The sequence below is a fragment of the Sminthopsis crassicaudata genome, chromosome 6, assembly GCF_048593235.1.
Source record: "Sminthopsis crassicaudata isolate SCR6 chromosome 6, ASM4859323v1, whole genome shotgun sequence".
In the NCBI taxonomy this organism is placed as follows: domain Eukaryota; kingdom Metazoa; phylum Chordata; class Mammalia; order Dasyuromorphia; family Dasyuridae; genus Sminthopsis; species Sminthopsis crassicaudata.
Genome location: NC_133622.1, coordinates 156,894,797 through 156,920,229, shown reverse-complemented (window position 1 = coordinate 156,920,229; position 25,433 = coordinate 156,894,797). Strand labels below are relative to the sequence as shown.

The 25,433-nt window shown below is 33.4% G+C and overlaps 1 protein-coding gene and 1 pseudogene across 2 annotated transcripts in view; one reads left to right on the top strand and one right to left on the bottom strand.

Moving 5' to 3' along the window:
- ANTXR2 (ANTXR cell adhesion molecule 2) overlaps positions 1-25,433 on the bottom strand; it is a 204,187-nt gene that overhangs the window by 99,581 nt on the left and 79,173 nt on the right. For both annotated transcript variants that reach the window (XM_074274312.1, XM_074274313.1), the window contains exons 11-12: positions 6,749-6,827; positions 2,387-2,482 (exon numbers count right to left, since the gene is read on the bottom strand). In XM_074274312.1, the coding sequence (XP_074130413.1) occupies positions 2,387-2,482; positions 6,749-6,827 (175 nt within the window). The remainder of the gene's footprint in view (positions 1-2,386; positions 2,483-6,748; positions 6,828-25,433) is intronic.
- On the top strand, positions 10,624-14,717 carry LOC141546221 (charged multivesicular body protein 1B2-like; annotated as a pseudogene).

Below are 25,433 nucleotides of genomic sequence, written 5' to 3'. Positions count from 1 at the left end.
TTAGTCTTACTTCCAAACCCCATAATAAACCTGTTTTATCAATCTAGGTTTTCAGGTCTGTAAATTCCTTTACAGGGGACTCTTGCACCAAATCCAAAGAGGTTGCAGGGGAGGTTCCATTTGATTCCCTGTACCCCGAACCTGCCACTAGACCTCAAGTAAACCTAATTTCATTTAGTTACCCCTTATCTAGATCTCATCAATTTGATTGTGCCATACCATCACATAATCAATCAATGTCTTCCCTTCAAAGTCCAAACTCCCAAGAGAAGGCATTTATATATCTTTTTGGAGCACCCCAAATACGAGGAAAAATAAGTTCCTATCCCTTCTGTAGAGCATTCCTGTCATCCCTACTTTTCCCTTTCCTCTCTTTTCAAAATAAATAGAATAAATTCTCATCTATGACTTTATTCTCCCTATGACCCTTGAAGAGAAATTCTGAAAGGGTGCTTGCTTTTTTCCTTCCAATTAAAATTTAAACATTTAAACATCATTTATCTCCTTCCAAATATATGTTTTCTTCTTGTTTACATTTCAAAAATTTAAGTCAATTCAGATTTTTTTCATTAGGAATATTGAAATTCCTCTACTCTATTTAAAGTCTCCATGATTTTTTCCTTGTACAGTTGTCAACTGAGGGCTGACCAATCTCTGAAACATCTCAGTCAGGATACTGGCAATTATATCTCTTGCATGGCCCCAATTCATATGCAAAGCACCCAACTTCTCTTTACTTTCTTTTTGCACAAGGACATAGAGAATGGATTTTGTTCCCTTTTGTACTAAAAACTACAAGCTCTATTTACTTATGATCACATTGCTTCTGATCCCTTGAATAGAGTTCACAAAGGCTTCTAATCATCTTAATTGGTAGATGAATGAATGAAAACTTACCTATTCCACTATTTCTATCAGTTACACTGTTCCTGTTTCTGCTCTTTGAGGACAAGCAGAAAAAGTGTCACCTCTTTTTTCCATCAGATAGTTCTTCAATACTTGAAGATAGCTTTCATATTCTATCTAAATATGACCATTTCCTTACCCAGCTCTTCACCTGACAAAGACTCAAATCTCCACAAAATGTTGGCTGCTCTCCTCTGCATGTTTTCTAGCTTAACAATGTCCTTTTAAGCAGCAGTGCCCAGAAGTCTGACATTAGCGACATTTTTGAACACTACAATCATTCATCTGTGATCTTTGAAAAGCAGGAAACCCACAGCTGGACAACATGATTTATTAGGGTCTTATCTTTAGAAGAGTAGTGTATCCGAACACTTGTTATTCCTTCTTTTAAGAATTTCAGAACTCTACTCAAGAGAACTGGGACAGGAAACTGCTTGAATATGAAACAGTAACACAGGAAATGGACTAATTCGGGATGTTTACTATCTCTGTTATAACTGTTTCTATTCTGCTGCTCTGACATAATTAAAACTCTTAGCAATTGAATAAGAACTATAAAATTCGCCTTATGAAACCATATCAAATTATTGAAATCCAGAGTGGAGTTTTTAAAAGGATATTTTAAAATAAATGCAAATCTCAGACCAGTCATCAAAAGTAATAGAAACATGATCTACTATGGAGCATTGCATGATGTTCTGGGTCTTACTCAATAAACATTTTCCCCTAAATTTAGAAGTATGAAGGCTCTGAAGGAGTGTTTTTATATGAAATCATTTACATACTGGTATTTGTAGAAACAAAGAAGAATCCAAAAGAGATTGTTTGGATCTTTCTGAAAAAATGTTTCTCATCTTTTTCCTTTCTTTTTACTTAGCATAGAATGCTTGCATGAATAGTATTTAAAAGATGCAAAGTGAAGTTCTCCCCTAAGACTTTCACAGATACTTCATGCTCCTGGATCATATCTGCAAGTTTTTTCGATATACTTGACAACTCCATGGTATAATTGTAAAATGCCTTTTAAATGTGAAAGTGGTCCTGAAACACCAAACATATTTAACTGGTTAAAGAGAAAACAAAGAACTCTTATAAACTTTCAATAATAATATTGAGCAGACTATCAACTTCTGCTAAAGAAATCTGACATAATCTCATTTCCTTTAATTTCTGATTTTTCTTGTACAGAATCTATTGGGAAATCCTTCCAACCTTATCCTTCCCTCAGATACAAAATTTTCAAAATCAAGTGATCTAGGAAATTTGGTCATTAACATTTCTTGACACATAGAGGTGTTAACAACCAACTTAACCAACTATAATAATGACTAAGAAAACTAACAGGTTCTTTTCTGTTGGCAAAATCTTTCAATAATTTCCTCTTAGTCCATTATTTTCAGATTTTTTTTCTTAAAAAAACAAAAACAAAAACAAATCAACAACAATAACAACCTGATGTTCTTGATGTCTTCTTACTCACCACTTTGCAGCAAAGGGGCCAGAACCACCACATTAAGCCAATGCCCACTAGAAGTAGTAGCACCAAAATTGCAATGACAGCTGCAATTCCACTGGACTGCAAGAGAAAAGCCAGTGTTCAGCAAAACAGTAATCCAAATCCCAAGAATAGATTTGTTTTAAAAGAAGCAGGAAAGTGCAAAAATATAATCGTTTCCAAACTTTATTTTTGCCTTTTTGCTTTTTACCTTGTTTCGTATCTTGTACACTATTCAAAGCTCACCAAAGAGGATCACATGATGAACTGAGATTTTGTACCCTGGCTCCAAATTCAATACTAGTATAAGAAGTGGCCTAAGATTTGGGAAGAAGAGAATAAATCCCATACTGGACATATACCAATTCTGTGATCCTCAACAGCAGCAATCTCTCATTGATGAGGCCAGTGGTATCCAACTTAAATGGAAAAAAGAGCCTTATCAGATGCTTATTGTCTTAGAAAACCACAAATTAACATTATCTATATCATTTGTATGCTTATTTTGTTAAAAATTTCCCAATTACATGTAATCTGTCTCCAGACTCACTAAGAGATGCTGAAAGTTTGACAGCTCTGATCTAGACACTTTTTTAAAGAATATAAATTGCAGGGAAAGTACCAATCTGCTTGATAAAGGAGAAAATTTCATTGAGGATTTACTTATTTCAGTTAAATCAGAGAATCAATAATGATCCCTAAAATTAAAACTTTGTGAAACTTCTAAGAGTTTCTCTAAGTTCTATTATTTTTATGGTAAGTAAACAAAGTCAATATAGCTTTTTACAGTATATGATGTTTTATTACTTTCTCAGCCCTTTGCTTTCTGCATGTAGTTGTAATTATGTTTTAGTCTATCTTCAAGAAGAATTCTTACACTGCTTTGCTTTTTCTTAGACACAAGAATTTTGTAAAATAACAATAAAAAATTTTTTTTAGCCAGAAAGCCTGAAAGACTACTTACTGAATGGAAACTGAACGTCCACTCTAAGAACAACAGAAATCTAAAGAACTTATCAAAACTATCAAGAGATGTCTTAAGAATGTCTTAAGAATACATAAAGATTCAAAAACTCAAAGACATAAATGTTGAATACTATTCTATGATTAAATTTATTACTGGCATTAGCAAAGTCAATTTGAAGAAGGGACCCCAAAACTCCAAAACTCCTTGAAGGAGAAAATATCTTTCAACTCTGCCTCAGTGAGGGACCCTGCCTGTGGGAAACCAGACAAACAGTTTCATTCTGTTATCTTCTATTGAATTCTATTCAAATTCCAGCTCAAGCTGAAACCCAGCTAATAGATAAGCCAACTTGAGACTCCAGGAACTATCCCCCTTCAGCTTGTAGCCAAAGCTCCTATTATAAAAGAGCCAATCTCAAATCCTCTCTTTTCAGAGGTTCTAAACATGCCATGCTGTGCCATGCTAAGCTATACCATGCTATGCCAAGGAAACCTCTTCCTGCTGGATTAATATTCTCTTTCAGTGCTACCCTCTCTTTACCCTCACCTATTTTCCTAATGAAACTTTATGCCTCTCTGTCAGGATTTCTAGAACCTTACTTCCCAATCCCTATAATAAACCTTTTATCAATCTAGGTTTTCAGATTTGTAAATTCCTTTACAGAGAATCTGCACTGCCAGAAGGGAGTTCCCAAAAACTCCCTACCTTTGTGCCGAATTCCAAGGAGTTGCAGGGGAGTCAAACCTCTCTGTTCTGTTCCCTGAACCTCGAACCTGCCACTAGACCTTATCATTTAACTCCTTGACTACCAGAAACTTTAATCTCATTTTGGTTCCCTAAAATCTAGACCTTATCATTTGGTTTCCTACTAAAGGGAACCCCAAAATCTAAACCTCATCATATCTAAACCTCTCATACCAGGAGCCCCAAAACTACACTTTACCTCATCATATTTTGGTTCTCTGACTCATCAACCTCATCATATTCTTCAGTACTTCTTTTATACAACACAACAAATATTAAAAACTTAATATTTGTGGAATTGTATTGCATCGAACATTTAAATATATAATGTTTTTCCCCACTTAACTTCCTAAGTGTAGTTGTCTGAAGTGAAACCACAATGAAGATTTTTAATCTTGCAAAATATTTGCATTTCCTCTTTTTTGAAAATTCAAACTTCGTACACTAATAAGGAAATTAAATCTAAGAACCTAACTCTGCTAAAACTTTTAGAAGGTAATTTTATCTTCTAGTCATAAGCCAAAGATTTTCTCAAAAATATATAGAAATATAGGAGAAAATAGAATTTGTAGGGCCTGGTAATGAAGAATAGACATAAAAAAATCATGGCTAGCAAATTATTGTGAATATACATTCAAAAACAGAAATCAAAATGTAATTCTGGAGAAACTGAGGCAAGATAGAGATTAGAGAGTATTTAAAAATTTATTGAAAAGGGAGAGATTTACTGGGACCAAATGGATCCATAGTTTGGTCCCAAGACTAAATGACATTATCATCTCCAAAAATCCAGCAAACAATGTGAGTTCTCAATGACATATATACACATGGCTCATCCTCAGGGGGTAGACTGAGGCAGGGGCGAAATCAGGGTGCTGACAGCAAGAATGGGCTCTGACAGGGTGGGCTAAGCCACTACAGAGGGGGATGACAAAATAGGGAGAGGCACCCCGGAGATGGGGATATTTTGATAGCTTGGGATGGGGAGAGGCATTCTGATATTCTAAAATATATGATCTTTTATCCTTATCAAACATTAACAAACAAACAAATTAAGAGGGAGAGGTGGTTTTGCAGGATTGAGCAGAACAGTTATAAGCTGAGGCAGAACAATTAGGGAAACTGAGTCAGGACAATAAAAAAGAACTGTGGCATAATAAGCATGAAAACACCAAGCATATCTTCATTATATAAATATTAATTGAGTACTCACAAGCAACAAGGCACTGAAGGCTAAAAAATGAATGAATGAATGAAAAGAGCAGAATATTTAAAATTTTAAAAATGTACAGTCTAGATCAGGGTTTCTTAAACTTTTTCCACTTGCAATCCCTTTTTGTTAAAGAAAGTAAAAAAAAGGCTCCAGTGGTTAACATCTTTTTTTTTTTCTTTTTTTTTCTTTTTTTTTTTTTTAGGCAATCTGAGTTAAGTGAATTGCCCAGGGTCACATGGATAGTAATAAGTGTTAAGTGTTTGAGGCCAGATTTGAAAACTCAAGTCCTCCTGACTCCAAGGCTGGTGTTCTTTCCAACTACACCATTTAGCTGCCCCAGCTAACATCTTTCTAGCCCTCACAATCTCTGTGCAAGAAGATAGTCGGATCAAACTTCATCCCATGTTAGATCTCTCAGTAGTGTAGTAAACTTCATATTGTCATCCCAGTGTAAGTTTTTAGTATTTTATGGATTTGTTTTTACTCTATTTGGACTTCTTGTAAATGTTGAGTGACTTCACTAACAATCACAAACAAAAGATGACATGAAGAAGACACCTTATGAAAACGTTGTGATGCTTAAAATTGATATAGGTCACAAATGAGCAGAAATGTCTGCCAAATTTCAATAAATAGATGCTCCATGTGGTAAATGTCTTTGTGTACTTATGCATGTGAAATAAAACTGAGTTGTATTGAGGAAAAAGCAGCAACTATGAGGCTCTGACATTTTGAGTGAAATGAGGTCTCAATTCTAGGCTTCAGATCAACCTGAAGCCTTAAAGAAGAAAAATAAAAGTAGTAAGCTTAGGAATAGGGGGGAGTCTGCCATTCTAGAACATAAAAGTACAGAGTTTTCCAGCTAGTTAATGGTAGTTGGGCCAAGCAATATTCCATTAGATTTCCAATCAAAAGCAAGGTCACAGGTGTATTTGTGAGACCAAAACCAGTTGAGGAGCTTATAAAATTATGATTAGGAAGACAGAAATCAGACTTTGCTAGGTCAGACATGTTTGGGAGTATTGAAAGATTGCATGTCTCCAACTTGAATTGCTCCTAAAATGCTTGAAAGATGCAATTAACAATAACCAGAGAAAACATTAGCAGAAACAAAGGGCACAGAAAACAGCACCAAATAAGGTAAATTGGGAAGAAAAGCTAGAAGAATGAAAAAGGAATTCCATCATCAATGGTGACAAATGATGACAAATACAAATGAAGACAAAAAGACACTAGAGCATCTAAAAGTTAAAAAAAAAAATACACTAGTCACAAATTCACCTAGAATTCCCAGAAAACATAAAGTAAAAGTTTGGAGTAATTCATATCTAATATAGTTAGCTCTGCCATGTTCTAGTATTTGATGAACTTAGCATATCCAGTCCCCAAATGTAATCTTTACAGTATTTTCTTGTTTACTTACACATTTTGTAGCTGTAACTGTCAATGAACTGTAGAGAATGGATTTTCCTTCATTCAAGCTCACAGAAACTTCAAGAGTTCTAAAAGAAAATGAGAAAGCAATTTAAATAAAACTATAACTTTGTGATAAACTTTTATAAAGAGATATGGATTATAACAAATCAGAAATTTTATTTTGAAAAACCTTCATCAGAAATCATTGACTATTTTTTCCCATGCCGGCTAATTTAAGCAACCACAAAGTGATATCTTTCTAGCTTTGACAATTCTTTAGCAAAGGGAAGAGTCAAAAAGTGAGTGATAGGGAAATACAGAAGAAAGGACTGAAATTACCAAAGTTGTCAGGAGGAAAAAAAATTGATTTATAGACCTTGAGGATAAGAAATAAAACAACATGGAAGATATTAATAAGATAAGGAAAGAAACCCTCCAAATAAGTTAAATGAGTTCAGACATCTAAGAATAAATATTGCAAGACACAGAAAAATTAATCAAAACCAGATGAGACAGAGGATCTTGTGAATTCCCAAAAGTATAGAACCACAGCAGATGTTGCTGAATGGCTTAAAAGAGAAAAAGTAATTGTGAAAACAGAATATGTGGCCTGCAAAGCAGAAGTAATCAGGAGGATAGAAAACCATGATTCTACAATGACAAAATTCACATGAGAAACAAAGTGAGAACAACTGTTTTGGAATGCAAATCCACAGAAATGAAGGTGAAATAATAAGTGAAATTATAAGGTAATTGCTTAATTTACAAAGAGAATATAGGCCAAGCATGTTTAATCTGTGGAGTTGAGAAAGAAGAATATACCAAGAATTTTCAATTTAAAAAAATTCAATTCAATTTAACAAACATTTATAAAATGTCTTCTTTGCAGAATAAGCAGCTTAGTGTTGCTCTTCATATTATTCTCTGAAACATATCTTCAAAGTGGGATTATTTGAAAAGGTTTTCTTTTGTTTTTAATTAAAGCAAAATATAGAAGGCTTTTTTTCAATGTGATCAATTATTGAAGATACAAGATACACACATATAAATACATAGTTTCTGACCTTAAAGAGCTTATATTCTACTTCAAAGTATAACATGTACATAAATATTTTAATAGGGAAAGAAAACTTATAACTAGAGAGAATCACAAAGGGTTTCTAGTAGGAATAGCCACTAAACCTTTTAGGTAGTTTCTGATAGGTAAAATCTTTAGTAATTTCTGATAGGTGGAAGTTAAAGAAACTACACAGAGGAACATGCAAAGATGAAGTGAAGAGATGGAATAGTGAGCTCAAAAAACAATATATAGGTTAATTTGTCTAGAAAATTAAATGTGTGACAAGAAATATGGAGGCAGAAATCTAGAAGTCAATATAGATTGTCATAGACCATAAATATCAAAGTAAATAGATTATATTTCATTCTAGAAGCAATAGGAAATCACTAATATATATATATATATATATTTTTTTTTTTTTTTTTTGCATAAGAGTGATGTGATCAAATCAGCGCTTTAGAACAATCTCGCAATATGATTCTACAATAATCAACTGATTATTTTTGAATCATTTAAAATCCAATAGAATGGAGTTGATAACAGTGGGAAGATCTGTGTTCTGTCCTCAAGGAACTATATAACCTTAGGCAAATCACAATCTCTCTGCATCCCTATTTCTTCACCTCTCTAATGTGATCAATATTGGCTGCCTATTTTTGAGTTTAGGGTACTGAGCTACTACTTCTGTATTAGCTTGTTAGCTGTTTTTCACATATGAAAGTACCATCTCTCTGCTTTGTGGAAAATCCTCCATGTCTTAAATGTGCTTCACCCTCACTTCTTTCTGAGAGAATCTCTAACTTCCTTAAAAAAATTATTCAGGCTCTAACTTCTTATATGTCCAATTCTGATGTCTCATTTTAATTTAAAAAAAGCCCTTTCCTTCTTGAAATAACAAATACTGCCTTTTGGTACCATATGTGCACATTATATTCAATCTGATAAGGATATACTGAATATCATTTTTATCTTTGTATTATCACAGTGCTTAAATTAAAAAATTTAAATTTTTTAATTGAATTGAATTGTTTAAATAATTCAATATTTAACTGAACTGAAATATATACATATGTATGCATATGGATTATGTGGGGAAAAGCACATTATTTAGATGTATCATATATACAATAAATATGTATCATTTACACAAAATAGAAATATTGTAGGTTTCCAATAGAGCAGAACAATCAATTAGCAAATACTGAATACCACCTATGTGCAAGACATATGCTGGATTACAAAGACATATAAAACATGGGCCCTGTTCCCAAGGAATTAATAATCTAGTAAGAAGAGGTTATGTGCATACACCTACAGGAAAAAGATAATTAGCATTATAAAATATCACACATTAAGTATCAGATTAATATTACAAACTATAATTGTAACACAAACCATCTCCTATCCTATATCTTCTCCCTAGAGGCTGGAATAGATTTTTCCTTAAAAGCAAAAAAGTCAACTCAAACAACTTATGTAGGTTCCAGATCACTTAAACCAGGATAAGAAATAAGGAGTACTCTCCTGGCCAGGTAAACACCCATTGCAAATGCAGAAGCAAGAAAAATGTAACCAATCATATTCTTGTAACATCAGATCCTGACAATCCTTTTCTATGTACTTATTAAATAGATTTATTTTTGTTACAGGTTAAATGGTATACTATGGTCTCAATTAATTCCAATCCTAAACCTGAAATACCAGAAGAGCCCATATTAGACCTGGCTTAGTATAGGCAGCAAGACTGGTATGGAACAACCTCATGGCTGACTTGATAGCTTAAGTATAGAAAACGAAGAAGGAAGGGATGAGAATCCCAGATGATTGGACGTCCTCATATGTTTAGACTACCTCATGAATACTACGCTTTTGTCCATGCTTCTGTTTACTTGTCCTAAATCCTTCTCAATGGGAAAATATGGGGGACTCCACTAACTGGAGGGTGGGAGGGAATGAGCAAGTAAACTATTCCTATGAATTCAGCAATGAGAGAGCAAGCTGTGAATCTTCTCTGTGATAATCAATATAAAAATATCATTTGTTGAATTTGGAAAATTTTGTTTTAGGGTATGACTGATCTCCAAGTCCACCAGCTATCAAATGCCTCACCTCTCACTGAAGAATGCTGATTTGGAGACTTTCTAGAACTGTATTAAATAGATTCCTTGGAACTTAATATGTATTTAGGAGGCCTATATGAATTGTATCATAATGTGGCTTTTTTTCATTTGCAAGGTGATTCATAGGCCAGTTCCAATAGTCTTGTGATAAAGAGAGCCATCTGTACTCAGAGAGAGGATTGTGGTGACTGAGTGTGGATTACAACATAGTATTTTCACTTTTGTTGTTGTTGTTGTTGTTTTTTTATTTTGTTTCCTTTTTCCTTTTTTTCCTTTTTGATCTAATTTTTCTTGTACAGAATAATTATAGGAATATAACCCTAATTGTGAAAAAAAGAAAGAAAGAGAAAGAGAGAGAGAGAGAGCAAGAGAGAGAGAAAGGAAGGAAGGAAGGAAGGAAGGAAGGAAGGAAGGAAGGAAGGAAGGAAGGAAGGAAGGAAGGAAGGAAGGAAGGAAGGAAGGAAGGAAGGAAGGAAGGAAGGAAGGAAGGAAGGAAAGAAAAAAGAAAGAAGGAAAGAAAGAAAGAAACAAAGAAAGAAAGAAAGAAACAAAGAAACAAAGAAAGAAAGAAAGAAACAAAGAAAGAAAGAAAGAAAGAAAGAAAGAAAGAAATCAGCTATGTTTTGAAGAGGGGAAAAATAAATTCAGGAAGCACACCAGCACACACTACATAAGAAGTATATGTAGAAAGGTAGAGCCAAGATGGCAGAGGAGGAACAGCTTCTTTCTACTCTTGATTTGTTAGCAATAAACAAGACTGATGCTAAGCAACACTGTGAAGTTGGCCAGGAAGTTGACATAACAGTTCAGCATCTCTATCTTCAGGTTCCTCTTTCTGCATTGTCTCCTAAACCCCAATATCAGCAACCCACATCCATCACACTTCTTGGGGGTAGAGAGAAGTAAACAGGATGTAAGCAGGTAGAGAGTTTATTTTTCCTTTATTAAGTTAATTTTGATTTTGATTTTCTGATGAAGAAATCCTTTAAAATATAATTGGTTTATCCAGCTAAATAGGCAAATTTTAAAAGATTTTTTTTTTATTTTATAGGAAAAATTGTGGAGGAAGGTAATTAGTCAAAAAGGAATCATCCATGATTTTTCCCTTTCCATCCACTATCTATAGATGTTATTTTAGAATAGTTGTTAAAAGTTTTCACTCCAGAAGCTGTAAGTGGAAATTCTTCTCTCTTGTATCACAAGTTGTTTTCAGAAGCAAAGTAATAGAGAGGTAGAGCCAAGATGGCAGAGGAGCAGCAGCCACCCAATTGACTCTCCCAACATTCTCCTCCAAACAACTTTAAAATAAAGTTATGATTCAAATTTTGGAGTGTCAGAGGCAAACATATATATATATATATATATATATATATACATATATATATATATATATATACAGAGAGAGAGAGAGAGAGAGAGAGAGAGAGAGAGAGAGAGGGGAGACTTTTTTTTTTTGGCCTTAGAAAGATTAAAAGATAAGCAGAATAAGTCTGTGATGCCAGAGTGAACTCCTATTGAAAGCCCACACAAGATTGGCTGTGGCAACAGTGGCCAAATTAGAAGTAGCAGCTTCAGGACTCCTCAGCCCAGAGACAGGAAAAGGGTCAGACAACAGATCAGAGGTGATCCTATACTGGAAGCACTGACTGGCAACTCTGTTGTGCCTACACAGTTCTGGATTGCTATTTCAAGACACAGAGGAATACTAATGGTCAGTCACAAGGGAGCAACAAATCTGATCATCTTTCTAAAAAAGAGAGGAGAACTAGCACTTGTGCAGAGAAATAGGGGTACAGACCAGGAGAGCAGTAACTATCCCTCTTCTTGAATCATATTATCTAAGAACCACCAAAAACTTGTAGACCCACAAAGCTAGTTCTGAAAGTAGCAATACAAAAAGCCTGAAGCTTGGGACAGTGCCTACTTTATTTTAAAATTAGTCTTTGCTTACATGGAGGTTCAAAGTCAAGAAACAGATTGAAAAAATTGAACAACAAAAAAACAACTTAAGCATAACAAGCTATTATGGTAGCAGGGAAGATAAAGAAATAAACTCAGAAAAAGATAATATTATAAATATAGCTAATAAAAAAGCTTCAAAGAAAATGCTAATTGAACCCAAGCCCAACAAGAATTCCTAGAAGTGTTAAAGAGATAAAAATGGGAAAGGAAAAATGGAAGAAAGAAATAAGATGAAAGAAGTTGTGAAAGGAGAATGAACAATTTGGTAAAAGAAGCACAAAAAATACTGAAGAAAATAACACATTAAAAATAGAATTGACCAATGGCAAAAGAGCCACAAAAATTCACCAAAAAGAAGAATATCTTAAAAAATTACATTGGTCAAATGGGAAAAGAGGTACAAAAGCCCACTAAAGAAAATAATTACTTAATTATAAAAAACATACATATCTTTGACCTAGAAATAACTCTACCAGGTATTTATCTCAAAAGAAACTAAAAAAAAAAAAAAAAAAAAAAAGGAAAAGAACCTATATGCACAAAAATCTTTACAGCAATTGAATAAATTGTGCTATGTAATTATGATGGAATATGATTGTGTTATAAGAAATGATGAGCAAGATACTCTCATAAAAATCTGGAAAGATCTACATGATCTGAAGTAAAGTGAAATGCACTGCACACAAAGTTACAATAATATTGTATAAGATGGTCAGCAGTGAACTTCACTTATTGTCATCAGTATAGTAATCCAATTCAATACTGAAGGACAGATGATGAAAAATGCTGTCTATCCTCAGAGAAAGAACTGCTGGTGTATGAATACATATGGAAGCATACATTTTAAAAAGTTTATTTTTCTTGAGGATTTTTTTTTTTTTGGTCTGAGTTTTCTTTTACAACATGACTATTTTGGAAATGTTTTGCATGAATACTATATCAAACTCCTTGTTTTCTCAATGGACAGGAGAGTGATAAGGGAAAAAGAGAAAAAACTGGAATTCAAAGATTTAAAATGAATGTTTAAAATTGTTTTTACATGTAACTAGGGCAGTTTAGGCATTTCAAAAGTGAGCATATCTTCAATCTGAAGGAAAGAAGTCTCTGTCTCTGGAAGTTTTCAAATAAAAAAATAGATGACCTATGCCAACAATGTTGAAGAATAATAATTTTAGTAGCAAGATGGCTGGACTAAAAGACATTTTAAAAAACATTTTTTTTGTAAAATCTAAATATTCCAATTTGTCATGGAGAATTTATTATGTTGGCATGTATAGTATTTGTTGATTCCTGTAAAAGCAGTTACAAAAATGGTGGCTTACAATATAACACTGAACTAGTTTGTATAATTAAATAGTACCTATGATAGACAAACTTATCTGGGTATATATTTAAACACATTGATGGCATGATTGTAGGCAAAATATAGATTTGTGGGATGACAATTTACATAGACAAAACTTGAAAGAAAATGTTGAAACATGAACAAAAATAAAACCCCATTTATAACAATTTATGCTCTTTATTGTTCATAAAACTAACTTTTAAAAAGCTATGTTAAGTATTAAATACCAGCACTTGATTTCAAAATATCTTTAGTCACCATAATTTTAATAACTTTTTGAGTAGTTGCCAGTTTAATTTTCAGTCTGTGAAAACTGGAGGTAAATTATTTATTACTTCCAGCAAATGTCTCACAATTTTACTTAATTTTTCACCTATTTTAATGGATCATAAAGTGGAAATCTTTTATTAGATAGTCACAAAGCAAGGAGCAAATGAATATTTGCACACTGGTTACTGTGAGTTAAAATGCAAGCAATATTTCATGAAGTATGAAGTTTTTTTTAAAAACCATAGTTTCATGGACATGGTGCCAACTCATAACATTTCTTAGGAACAATTAATATATCTATGTTAGCAGCCACTTCTTTTAAAAGGCAATAGAAAATGTCTCTATAAATATAATGTTCTATTTGGAAAATAAACTTCCTTTCTTTTAATGCTGGGAAAATGTATTAAAGATGGGACAAAGAAGTAGAAAAAGGAAGTGGTGATTATTAAGATCCATCACAGCTTCATCAAGAATAAATTGCCATTATTGCCTCATTTCCTTTCTTTATCCAGGGTAAAGAAGCTGATAAATGAAAGGATGCTTGCAAAAATAATATACTTTGGGCAGAGGAGCTCCAGTGATTTGCATCCTGCAATCTACACAGTTCTGGTACCCCAGAGGCACCACCACCATCCCTGGGAGAAACTGCAGGACCAATTATGGAACATTTAAAAACATCTATTTAACCTTAAGTCTGGTCAAAAAGAGCTTAAGAAGAATGTAAAAAAAAATGTGATAAATAAGAAAAAGCTGAAAAAACTATATTTAAAAGGTCATTCAGAAAGGCAATACAGATATGCATAAATACATGCTGAAAATACAATTCATCAGAAAAACCAAGCAATTAATTTCTTGAGAATGAGTGCTCAGGTAAATAATATAGCAGCTAGAATTTAGACAGCTATGACAATGAACACGTTAATTAAGTCAATGTTAGGTATAATTAAGTCTATGGATGCTACATTGAGGAGCTTTGAACCCTGAGAAGAAACCCATCTTAATAGACAAATTTGAAATTAGTTTGAAACATTAAATGTCTAAACACAACAAACAAAAGACGCTATGATCAGCATTAAAAACTCCACAAAACCAAGTAAATATATTCCTTCAAGAAATGACAGATGAAGTAGTTCTTGACTTCAACATGGAACTCCCACAGGATCAGACTGGTTCTGTTGGCACAGATATTACTTCAACAGAATAGGATAAACTATTATAGAGACTGGTCACCTCCATGATTAAGTGTTACACCAAGAACTTGATGACACTATTCACTACACTTACTTTTGAAAAATCCTTTGTGTATACCTTTTGAATATATATGTGTGTGGGTATGTGTGTGTGTGGGTATCTATGAGCAGGGGTGTGTATGTGTGTGTGTGCATAAATAAATATGAGATGTTCAAATACTCTTTATAGAATAAGATGATTTGGATTTTAGTTCTTCACACATATGATAAGTTCTAAGGAGCTTGTACTCTTTACTGGACTGTAATTCTGAACAGTATAGGTTGAAAAATGAAAGGAATGAACTGAACTGTCTGTGTGTTGGTCTACTTTTAGTCTGTATTCATATTTAAAGCTTAGATTACCATAGGCATTTTCACACCATATCGGTGACTGCTTGTGTGTGTGTGTATGTGTGTGTGTGTGTGTGTGTGTGTGTGTGTGTGTGTGTGTGTGTGTGTGTGTCTGAGAGAGAGAGAGACAGAGAGAAAAAAAGAGAGAGAGAGTCAGAGATGGAGGCAGAGACAGAGAGACAGAAAAAGAGAAAGTATATGTGTCTTTGTGTGTTCTCTAATGAGATAATCATCCTTATTAAAAATCACCAGGAAAAATGATACATTACTTCATTTGCACAAGGAAAGATTAAGACTGATTCACATTTGCTGTTTGCAAAATCAGGTGGCTAACTCATAGCCATATTTGGACTTCCATACTTCTCTCTTCAATGAAATGGTAAAATTGAGAAATTGTCCTGTTGGATTTTTATTAGCTGATATTTTTATGTTAGTTTACATGCAACTCTTACCATGCACATTCCCAGAGACCATTGTTGATTCACTTAGGGAAAACTCCTACCTGTTTTGTTTTAAATGAGAATTTCAAGAACAAAGAAATAAGTAGTAGGAAACTTGAAATTAAATATGTTAGTCCAATATGTCTTAAAGTAATACTTCACTACTCATTGGGAATCTTAAGTGGATCAGAAGTTTTTAAGTCTGGTCATACAAGCAACAAAAAAAAATTCATCTAGTCAATTGGAAGTTAAAATAGTTTGAGGGTATTCTGGGCAGGAGTGGGAGAAGAATTACTGAATTTTGTGGCCCAAGTGTTAATTCAGGCTCTTAGAATGGCTGGTTTACTTTATTAAAATGTGCAACTTTAACATGTAGCTATGATGTTTTAATTTAGTAGTCACAAAATGATGGCCAAGCAGTGAATTACTAAACATTGTAGCAAGTATACAAATTGAGGTTAAATGGGTATAGTGATTTGGGGGTAGGGTTAATCCCCCTAATGAAAGATTCTCTCATAAAAGAATTGAATTGCTTTTTTTGTTTGTTTTGTTTTGTTTTTTTTCCAAATAAGAAAATTTTTATTGAGGAATGATTCTCCCTGTTGTGAGACAGAAAGGCATTTGAAGTGCAATCAATTACAATAAAGCCTTTTGCCAGACCTTTCTTACGTAAGTGTTACCCATTCATTCAAAGAATTTTCCACTGTGTATAAGAATGAGCATGAATGAAAAATATATGAACAAGTAAATGCAATGTGAAATAACTGTTATTTGTTGAATACTAGGCCTTGTGTATTTGATTACAATGTTTCTGTCTTCATGTGACAACTTACATTTTATTAAATGAATGATACTTTTTTCTCTGTATAAAAGTGGTTGTTGTGTTTGTTTCTATTGAAATACTCTAGAGAGCCAGAGAACAGAATTATCAGAGATTAAATGCACATGAAGTATAAGTCCTCCTTATTTTCCATTGTTGAAATATGGAACTTTTTCTTTTAACTTGGATAAAAGATCAAAATTAAAATTCTGCTAATTTGTAAAAACACACACACACACAAAAAATGATTTACTTTGTATTCTTATCTAACCTACTAGAGATTTCATCAAATGTTATTTAGCTTAAATCAATTAGATTTATTTGGAACTGATTTGAACTAATAATCATTGATAAGTTAATGACAATTTGGAAACTCTAATTCAGGAGAAAGAAGGGGAAGGAAAAGCTAAGTAGACAACAGAGAAGCCTTTCACAGAGAAATAAAATAACTTGCCCAAGGTCATATTGTTAACAAATGTCTAAGATAGTGTTTAAACTCAGGTTTTCCTCAATCCAAATCTATCACTTTGTTTTTAAGAACAGAATAACTCTAAAAGAATTAAAACAGTACTTTGTAAGAAATCAAGATACAATAAAGAAAATGGAAGAAAAAAAAGGAAAAAAATGTGAAATATCTCACTGGAACAATAATTGACTGGAAAATAGATCCAAGAGAGATCATTTTAAAAGTATTGGTTTACGTAAAAATCGTGATCAAAAAATGAAAGAATCCACTGATTACTTCCTGAAAGAGATCCCAAGATGAAAACTCCTAGGAATATAATAGCCAAATTCCAGAACTCCCAAATCAAGGAAAAAAATTTGCAAGCATCTGGAAAGAAACAATTCATGTATATAATAGAGCCACAGTTAATATAACACAAAACTTAGCAGCTTCTACATTAAAGTACTGTAGGGTTTGGAATATGATATTCCAGAGAGCAATGGAGTTAGGATTACAACTAAGAATTACCTATCCAACAAAGCTGATCATAAATCCTTCAGAGCAAAAGATGGAAATTCAATGAAAGAGGGCATTTTCAAGCATTTGTGATAAAAAGACCAGAGCTGAATAGAAATTTGATTTTTAAATATAGGGCTTGAGAGAAACATAAAGAAGTAATCAAGAAAATGTTATCATAAGGTACTTAATAAAGTTTATCCTTTTATATTCCTACATGGTACTTGCATTAGACTTTCTCCTCATTATAGCACTTGAAAGCTACAGGGGTGAGTTGAATATAAAGAGATAATATTTTTAAAATGAAATTAAGGTGTAAGAGAGGATTGTATTGGAAGAAAGGAAAAGGGAGAAGTAGCATGGTATAAATTATCTGCCTTAAGAAGACACAAAAATTTCTTTCACAATAGAGGGGAAGGAGGGAAGAGAGGGTGAGTGAATGAATCTTACTCTCATCAGAATTGGCTCAAAGAGAAAATAACATATATACTCACTATGGGTATAAAAATCTACTTTATCCTGCAGGAAAGTAGAAGGGGAATGACATCCAAGAAGGAGGGAGGGTGATATAAGACAGAGCATATTGAGATAGGAAGTAGTCAGTAGCAAAACACTTTTGTGGAGGGACAGGGTGAGAGGGGAGAGATAATAGAATAAATGGGGGAAATACAATTAGCAATAGTAATAGTAAAAACAATTTTGAAGCAAGTTTCTCTAATAAGGCCTCATTTCTCAAATGTAAAGGAAATTGAATCCTATTAACAGCAACAACAACAAAAAAAGAGCTATGCCCCAATTTATAAATGATCAAAAGATAAGATGCCCAAAGGGCTATAAAATCATGCATATCCTTTGACCTAACAATACTATTACTAAGCATGAATTCCAAAAGACATTTTGGGGGAAAAAAAAAAGAAAAGAACCTATTTATACACGAATATTTCTAGTAGCTCTCGTCTCAGAGAAGGGCAAAAAAATGAAACTAAGGGGATACTCATCAATGGGGGAATGGCTGAATAAATTTTGGTATATAATTATGATGGACTATTATTGTTCTATGGGAAATGATGAACAGGATGCTCTCGTAAAAACTTGGAAAGTCCTCCATGAACTCAAGCAAAGTGAAATGTACTGTGTACAAATAAAATCAACGTTCTGGGATGATCAACTGTGAATGACTGCTATAATGATCCATAATTACTCTGAAGCACTTATGATGAAGAATTCTATTCATATACCGAGAAAGAACTAATTGTGTCTAAATTCAGATTGAAGAATTCTCTCTTATTTTTTTAAAACTTTACTTTTCTTGAGGCTTTTTTTGTGGGGGGAATCTACATTTTCTTTCACAACAGGACTTATGGAAATTTCTGCATAATTCCTAAGTATACTTTTTAAATAGGGTCTGGGGGTGGGGATGAGAGAGAGAATCTAGAACTTAAGTTTTAGAAACAAATGTAAAAAAATTGTTTTGACTGTAACTGAGGAAAAATAAAAATTTTAAATAACTATATCAAGCAGTAAAAATAAAATAAAATAAAATGGGGAGGGGGGAACAGCATTACTGACTCAGCCTTATATTTTCAGTGAACTATTCCTGGGAAATGCTAATGAATATTTAAATGTATTAAACAGCTGGAGGACAATGAGAATCATTTGAGTAATAGTTTTCAGATGGATTACCTTGGGACATTATATGCCTCTCAGTGTTTACCTCCAGTATTAGGACTCCCAACTGTAAGAAGATGCATGCTGCCAATCAGGGATGATAAATGTAACCATCAATAACATCCTTACAATATCATGTGAAAAGTGACATACTCACAAATAATTATTATCTAATTAGCTAGATATTATGGGCTTGTCTCTCCAGTTTCTTTCATGTATTGAGCAGTAAGGAGAATACATTAATTCTTTCAAGTCCTTAGAACTCTATTTGTTGCATTATCCTATTTCACATTTACAAGGCAGTGACATTTAACTCAGTGTTTCAATGCACTTATTCAATCTATTGTTTAATCACAGTGATCTAGCATACTAAAATATATTCCAAAGCAGAATGCAGAACTCAGAAGAAATGATTAAATATCAGACTTGTATCACTTGCTCTCTTGATCACAGAATCCATGATTATTGGGTAGATTATCTTCTATTTTTATTTGAAAAGCTGTGTAAATTAAAGTCACAATTTTTTTTTAAGCATGAGAAATGGAAACAGAAGCAATCAATCAACCTACCAATCTGATTTTAAGCAAAACCTCATTTTAAGGAAAACAGATTCAGGATGACTAGCCAAAGTGGGGGAGGGGGAAGACAAAATGGTTTCTTACTCTAATTAACCATAAAATACTTGCCTTGATTTTTTTATCTCAATGATAAAAACCACAAAACTGTCAGCATATAGTAATGTCCTACTTTTCTATCCTAAACATGAAGACAAAAAGCCTTTCAATCTTGCCTTTTACAAGAGATTATATTACCAGTCATTTTATTTATTTATTTATTTCATTTTTGGCAGAAGTTTGTGGCCAATGTTTTTGAAAGCACATTTTACTATACCATATGCCTACTAAAATTATCTCTATCAAACAAGCTGTAAGATGAGGCAATTGGAGCATTCTGTTCTGCTTCTCTTTCTTTGAAATATGTTTAAGTATATTTATCTGATGTGCTCTGTTCCGCTTGCCAAGTTATAGGTTTAAGATGTCAGCTATGCAAAGGCAGCTGTTGATGGCTTACCAACCAAAGGTCACAAAATAATACAAAGACTAATGACAGCTGCATATTAACTGTGAGTAATGACCAAAGAAGGAAGTTGATTCATAGACCTTTAAAAGTCTAAACAACTTTACCACCTCTCTAACTTTCAGTTTAATCCCATTTTAGGACCAAATTCACATATAAATGAGCCTCATAAAACAATGAACTCCCAAATAATTTAGCTTTATTTTTTTAAGTTTAATATGTATGACAGGAGGAATACAGAAGAAAGATCTTTTCTATTATGCTGATAATGATTCTCTTTTGCAATAAATGCTAGGGGTACAAAGGAATCAGAGGTGAGAAAGATGGGTCACATGCTATCTTCCCCTGAATACTAAATCCAGTGCTTATTTCCAATACCACTCCATCTTCCTATTTACTAACACACAATTCATTCTCAGCACTCCCTATACAATGAAAGCTCTGTGTTCCCAGGAAGTAGATAATAAGGATTTACAGCATGTCCTGCCTCCTACCCTCCTCCCTTTTCACAGGTTTCATTCTATTATTTGGATTGTAAGACCCATAATAGGATCACAAGATCATAGATCACAGTAGTCATATTTTTCACCATAAACTCTTCTGAACTTCTCTACCTTTACCAAAGGCACAACCACTATTTTAGTTACTCTGATTCACAACATCAGGAACCATCCATTAGTCCCTGTATCATGCCATATGTCCAATCAGTGCCAATTCTTATTCTGTCCTATTCCCATAATATTTTTGAATCTTGTCCCCTTTTCTCTACCCAGCTACTGCAACAACTTCCTAATTGCCCTTCTTGCCCCAGTTCTCTCCCCAGCCAATCTCCTCTATATTGATTATTTAGGAATAAGGGATGTAAGATTAAAATACAAGTTTGACCATGTCACTCCCTTACTCCACTAGTTAAACTCCAATAGCTTCCTGTTGCCTTTAACTTCAAGCATAAGCAGCTAAGCAAAAATAAAAAAAAAGAAAAAAAAAACCCTCAATTTGGCACTAACCTACCTTTCCATAATTACTACATGTTACTTCACTTCCTGTATTTTATAGTTCTAATCCAAAAATGAGCTGTAAGCTAAGATATGATTAGGCAGAACCACATAAAGAAAAACTAATAGATTCTTCTGGAAAACTTTCTTCTGAGCTGAAAACAGAGAAGATTTTTGCTTGTTAATTTTAAATTCTAGATAGTGAATATCTGCACAAAAGTGACTCCTGTTACATTCACTTTTTTGACCTATTACTGAACTATTGTATTATTTTTTTTATTTTTAAGTATTTAAAAATTAATTTACTTCATCATCTACCCTGATTAAATTAAGAGCTTGAAAATTATTAACAAAAATTATTGGGGTAGAACCAAGATGATGGAGAAAAGTCAGACATTCATCTAAGCCCTCCAAATTCCCCCCAAACATCTTTAAATAGTGGCTCAAAACAAATTCTGAAGCAGCAGAAGGCACAAAAGATTGGGGAGAAGCAATACAATGATGAAAAACAATTCCTAAGGAGTTATACTTAAAAACTGCTATCCAGTTCCAGAAAAAAAAATTGATGGAATTAATGCAAATCAAAGTATATTTATTTATTTATTTTCAAAACATATGTATAGATAGTTTTCAACATTCACCCCTGCAAAACTTTGTGTTTCAATTTTTTTCTCCCTCCTTTCCCCACATCTCCTCTCCTAGATGGTAAGCAATGCAATATATGTTAAATGTACATTTTTCTACATATTTTCACAATTATCATCAAAGTATACTTTATACTTTATTTTTAATGTGTTTTCTTTTACAATATGACTAATATGAAAATATGTTTTGTATGACTACACATGTATAACTATGTCAAATTGCTTGACTTCTCAATGAAGAGGGAGGGGAGGTAAAGAATTTGGTACTTAAAGTTTTACAAAACAAATGTTAAAAATTGTTTTTATATGTATTTAGTGGGGAATTAAATACTAATTAAAAAAAATTATCTCCCAATACTTAGACATGATTTTTTTAAATAATGGAGTATACCATCAATAAATATATTAATATTCTTTTAATTATAGCGAAATTACTTTCATATAAATAAAATTTAAATTATTTTCATCTCATTTTAATTTCTATTTTTGTGCATATTTTGTAACGCACATAGCACTCTGTTTCACATGAAGAGCTGGACCCTTCTCCTAGCCAAGAAAAATGCCATTATATGCATTTTCATTCTCATTCTCTATCCTGTCTTCTGCAACAGTCTGTCCACACTATCATCCCCATTCCCTCTTTATAACTTTTAATTTCTTTACCATCTATCTGATCCCTCCCTGTTGGCCACAAATACTCCCATGAATACAAAACTTTCACTTAATTCAACAATTCTTGAGATTCCATCTCCCCACATTTCTCCTATTCTTTGTTCATTTTCCCTTCTGAAAACTACCTTCTTCTTTCATCTCTTCAACTCTTTTACTTGAGTACCTTGCCTTGTATTGTACAGAAAAAAATTGAAGCCATTTCCTATGAGCTTCTTTCTCTTCCTCATTTCATTTCACTCAGATGTCTTCTGCCATTATCTCTTCCTTTATCCTGTCTTACATGAAGGGATAGCCTAACTCCTTACCAAGGCTAATTATTCTACCTCCCTAAGAATTGCTTCTCTTTTCTTAACCCCTTACAATCTGGCTTTCCACCTCATTATCCCAACCAAAACTTCTCTTTCCAAAGTTATCAATACACTTCCTGGATTTGTATGTGCATTATATTTAAGGGAGGAAGAGTTGTGCAGCCATCAACTTCACACTCACTTCCAAAGTCATCCATACCCATTAATAAGGCAAAAGTCAAAAAAACTGGCAACAGCTCAGAATGCAATGGATAATTTTGGTTTCAACATCTAACCAAGTTTTAAGAACTTCAGCTATCTTCACAGTCATTGTAACAATTGTTCTTATCTGTCCATTATACGAGGGGGAACTCTTCACATGCTTGGGGAAGATATCCCCCTAAGTCACTGAAGGGTTTGAGGTCTGTCGGTTATCCTCAACCTGGTTTTGCTTGTCTGTCAAGACAGTATTTTTCAGGATATCATCACTATACATGCTATAGCTTCTTGGAGCCACAGGTAAGGGCTAAGTACTAGAGAGACACGAAAGGTGGATAAGCATCCCTGAAAAGGGCTCAGCCAGGTTTCATATCAGTAATGCTCATACCTGTTAATACATGATCTCTATCCCTCAATTCTACTCTCTTCCTGTCAAGTCTTTTAGTTTTGTTTTTAAACTGAAAGGCAAGATTCCAAAGTTAATTCAGGATATTACATGATAGAACTAAAAACAACTGAGGAAATATCACAAAGGAGGGAATGCCATCAATGATCCAGGCTGATGGAAAGAGAGGCACACATTCACAGAGAGAGCTCTGAGATCACACAGCTGGCTTGGTATCATTTTGTCTAGGGTTATTTCACTAGAGTATTGCTAATTATTTAAGTAAAAGGAGGAATGATCACCACATCTGTCACCCTAACGCAAGAAAAACTTTCTTTGAATGTTGAGCCAAATGTATTTATGTGAAACATATATTAACTAGCTTTTTAATGGGCTGGAATCTTTGGTCAAAAGCTAATTAAACAGATATTAAATAGCCATCACCTTACAAGTACAAAATAGTATAGTTTCATTGACTTTAATCAAATCTCCTAAGAGATCTTATCATCTACAGAAGAAAAAAAATTTAAAGAATATAAATTCACTGCAAAGGATGAAACTTAATTAGTTAAAGCAAGTATTAGTTGCAATTAAAAAATAATGTCTCTATGCACTCAATTAATTTAAAAAGTCAAAACAATCATATAGAAATACCTTATTAAACACACATAAATATAGATATCTCATTTTTTAGGTGCTTTGACAAAGCGAGATCCATCAAATTACCTACAAAGATTCAACTCATCAGTAACATGTCTCCTCCTAAAATTTTTCTGGGATAGCAAGAGAAAGATTTGTGTGTGGGTGGAAAACCTTTAAAAGATAACTGCCATTAATCTTTCATTCTCTTTCATATAATCTTCTTGTAAAGAGATTTTAGGATCAAAGACTTACAAGCTTAAAAAACCTTGAAAGTCACCTAATTCTACTTCCTTCTTTAAAAAAGAAACCAAGGCTCAGAGAAATTAAGAGATGTGTCTTTGTAAGAAAGAGGAGTCAAATTCTGAACCTAAGCACTCTAGGTCCAAATTAATTACTTTTTCGTGTAACAGATAGGAAAATAGATCAAAGGCTAGAAGGGTCCTTCTAGGAGTATAACTGATATAAGATGAGTTAGTCCAGCCTGCTTATTTTACAAATAAGAAAACTAAGATCTAGAGAGATTAAGTGATGTGGCTAAAGTCCTTGACTCTTATTGCAATCGAATTCCAAGTTCAACTTTCCACTTCCTCTCTTTGTCTCCCAAACCATTATTCCAGCATTCAGAATTCAACGGTCCAAGGAAGAGAGAAGGAACCCACTGTGTCAAAGACAACTGGCCATTGAACCAGAGAAAAGCCCACTCAATAAACTTTCATTTAAGTATCTCTATTCTTTTTTGGTTTTGTTTTTTTCTAAGTCTTAAACTTGGGAACTAAGGAGCATCTCCCTTATTATTCTAGTAAGAAAAGAATGACTCTTTACACTGCCAACTTCTAGCAATACATTCCCCTATAGCAATGTAAATATGTGCACATGGCAATGAGCACATTTTCCTGCCTGGATAAACCAGATTCTGAAGCTCAGTTTCCTAGTTGATTCCAATTATAATCTTAATTTTAAAGAGGGAGCTCAAAGTAATCATATCAATCCTCTACAGGTTGCATTGCTGACACATCTTCATAAGACTTTTTCTACCATGTCCTCAAATGAGAAACTTCCCACTCGTCAATTATCATTCATGTTTTATCTGTTCCTATTTGAAAATAAACTCCTTGGGCACAAATCCCATCCTTTTATATTTGTATTCCCATATCTGGCATATAGTAAGCATATAACAAACACATACTGACTTAAATGATTGCCTTTTCTATATGGCATTACTTCTCCTAAGCATTGGAAAGATCCTAAGATCCTAAGAAGGATGTTTTTCTTATGTTAAAGAGGCTGAGAACACCTGGGACTGGGTGCCCATTGGAAGGTAATCACTACAGTAGCTGTGGGAGAAGAATATGGCCAGTATCAAAAAGATAATCCAGAACTAAGAAAACTCAAGCTCTGCCTTGGCAAACCAGACTTGAATTGTACAGACAGTGTGGGTCAGAGAGGAAAGTGCATTGTTTTTTCAGCGGTCCTTCCTTCCCTTGAAAAATCAGATTTCATCAGACTATAAACTTGATCAATCTGCATTCCTAGAGCTAGAAAGAG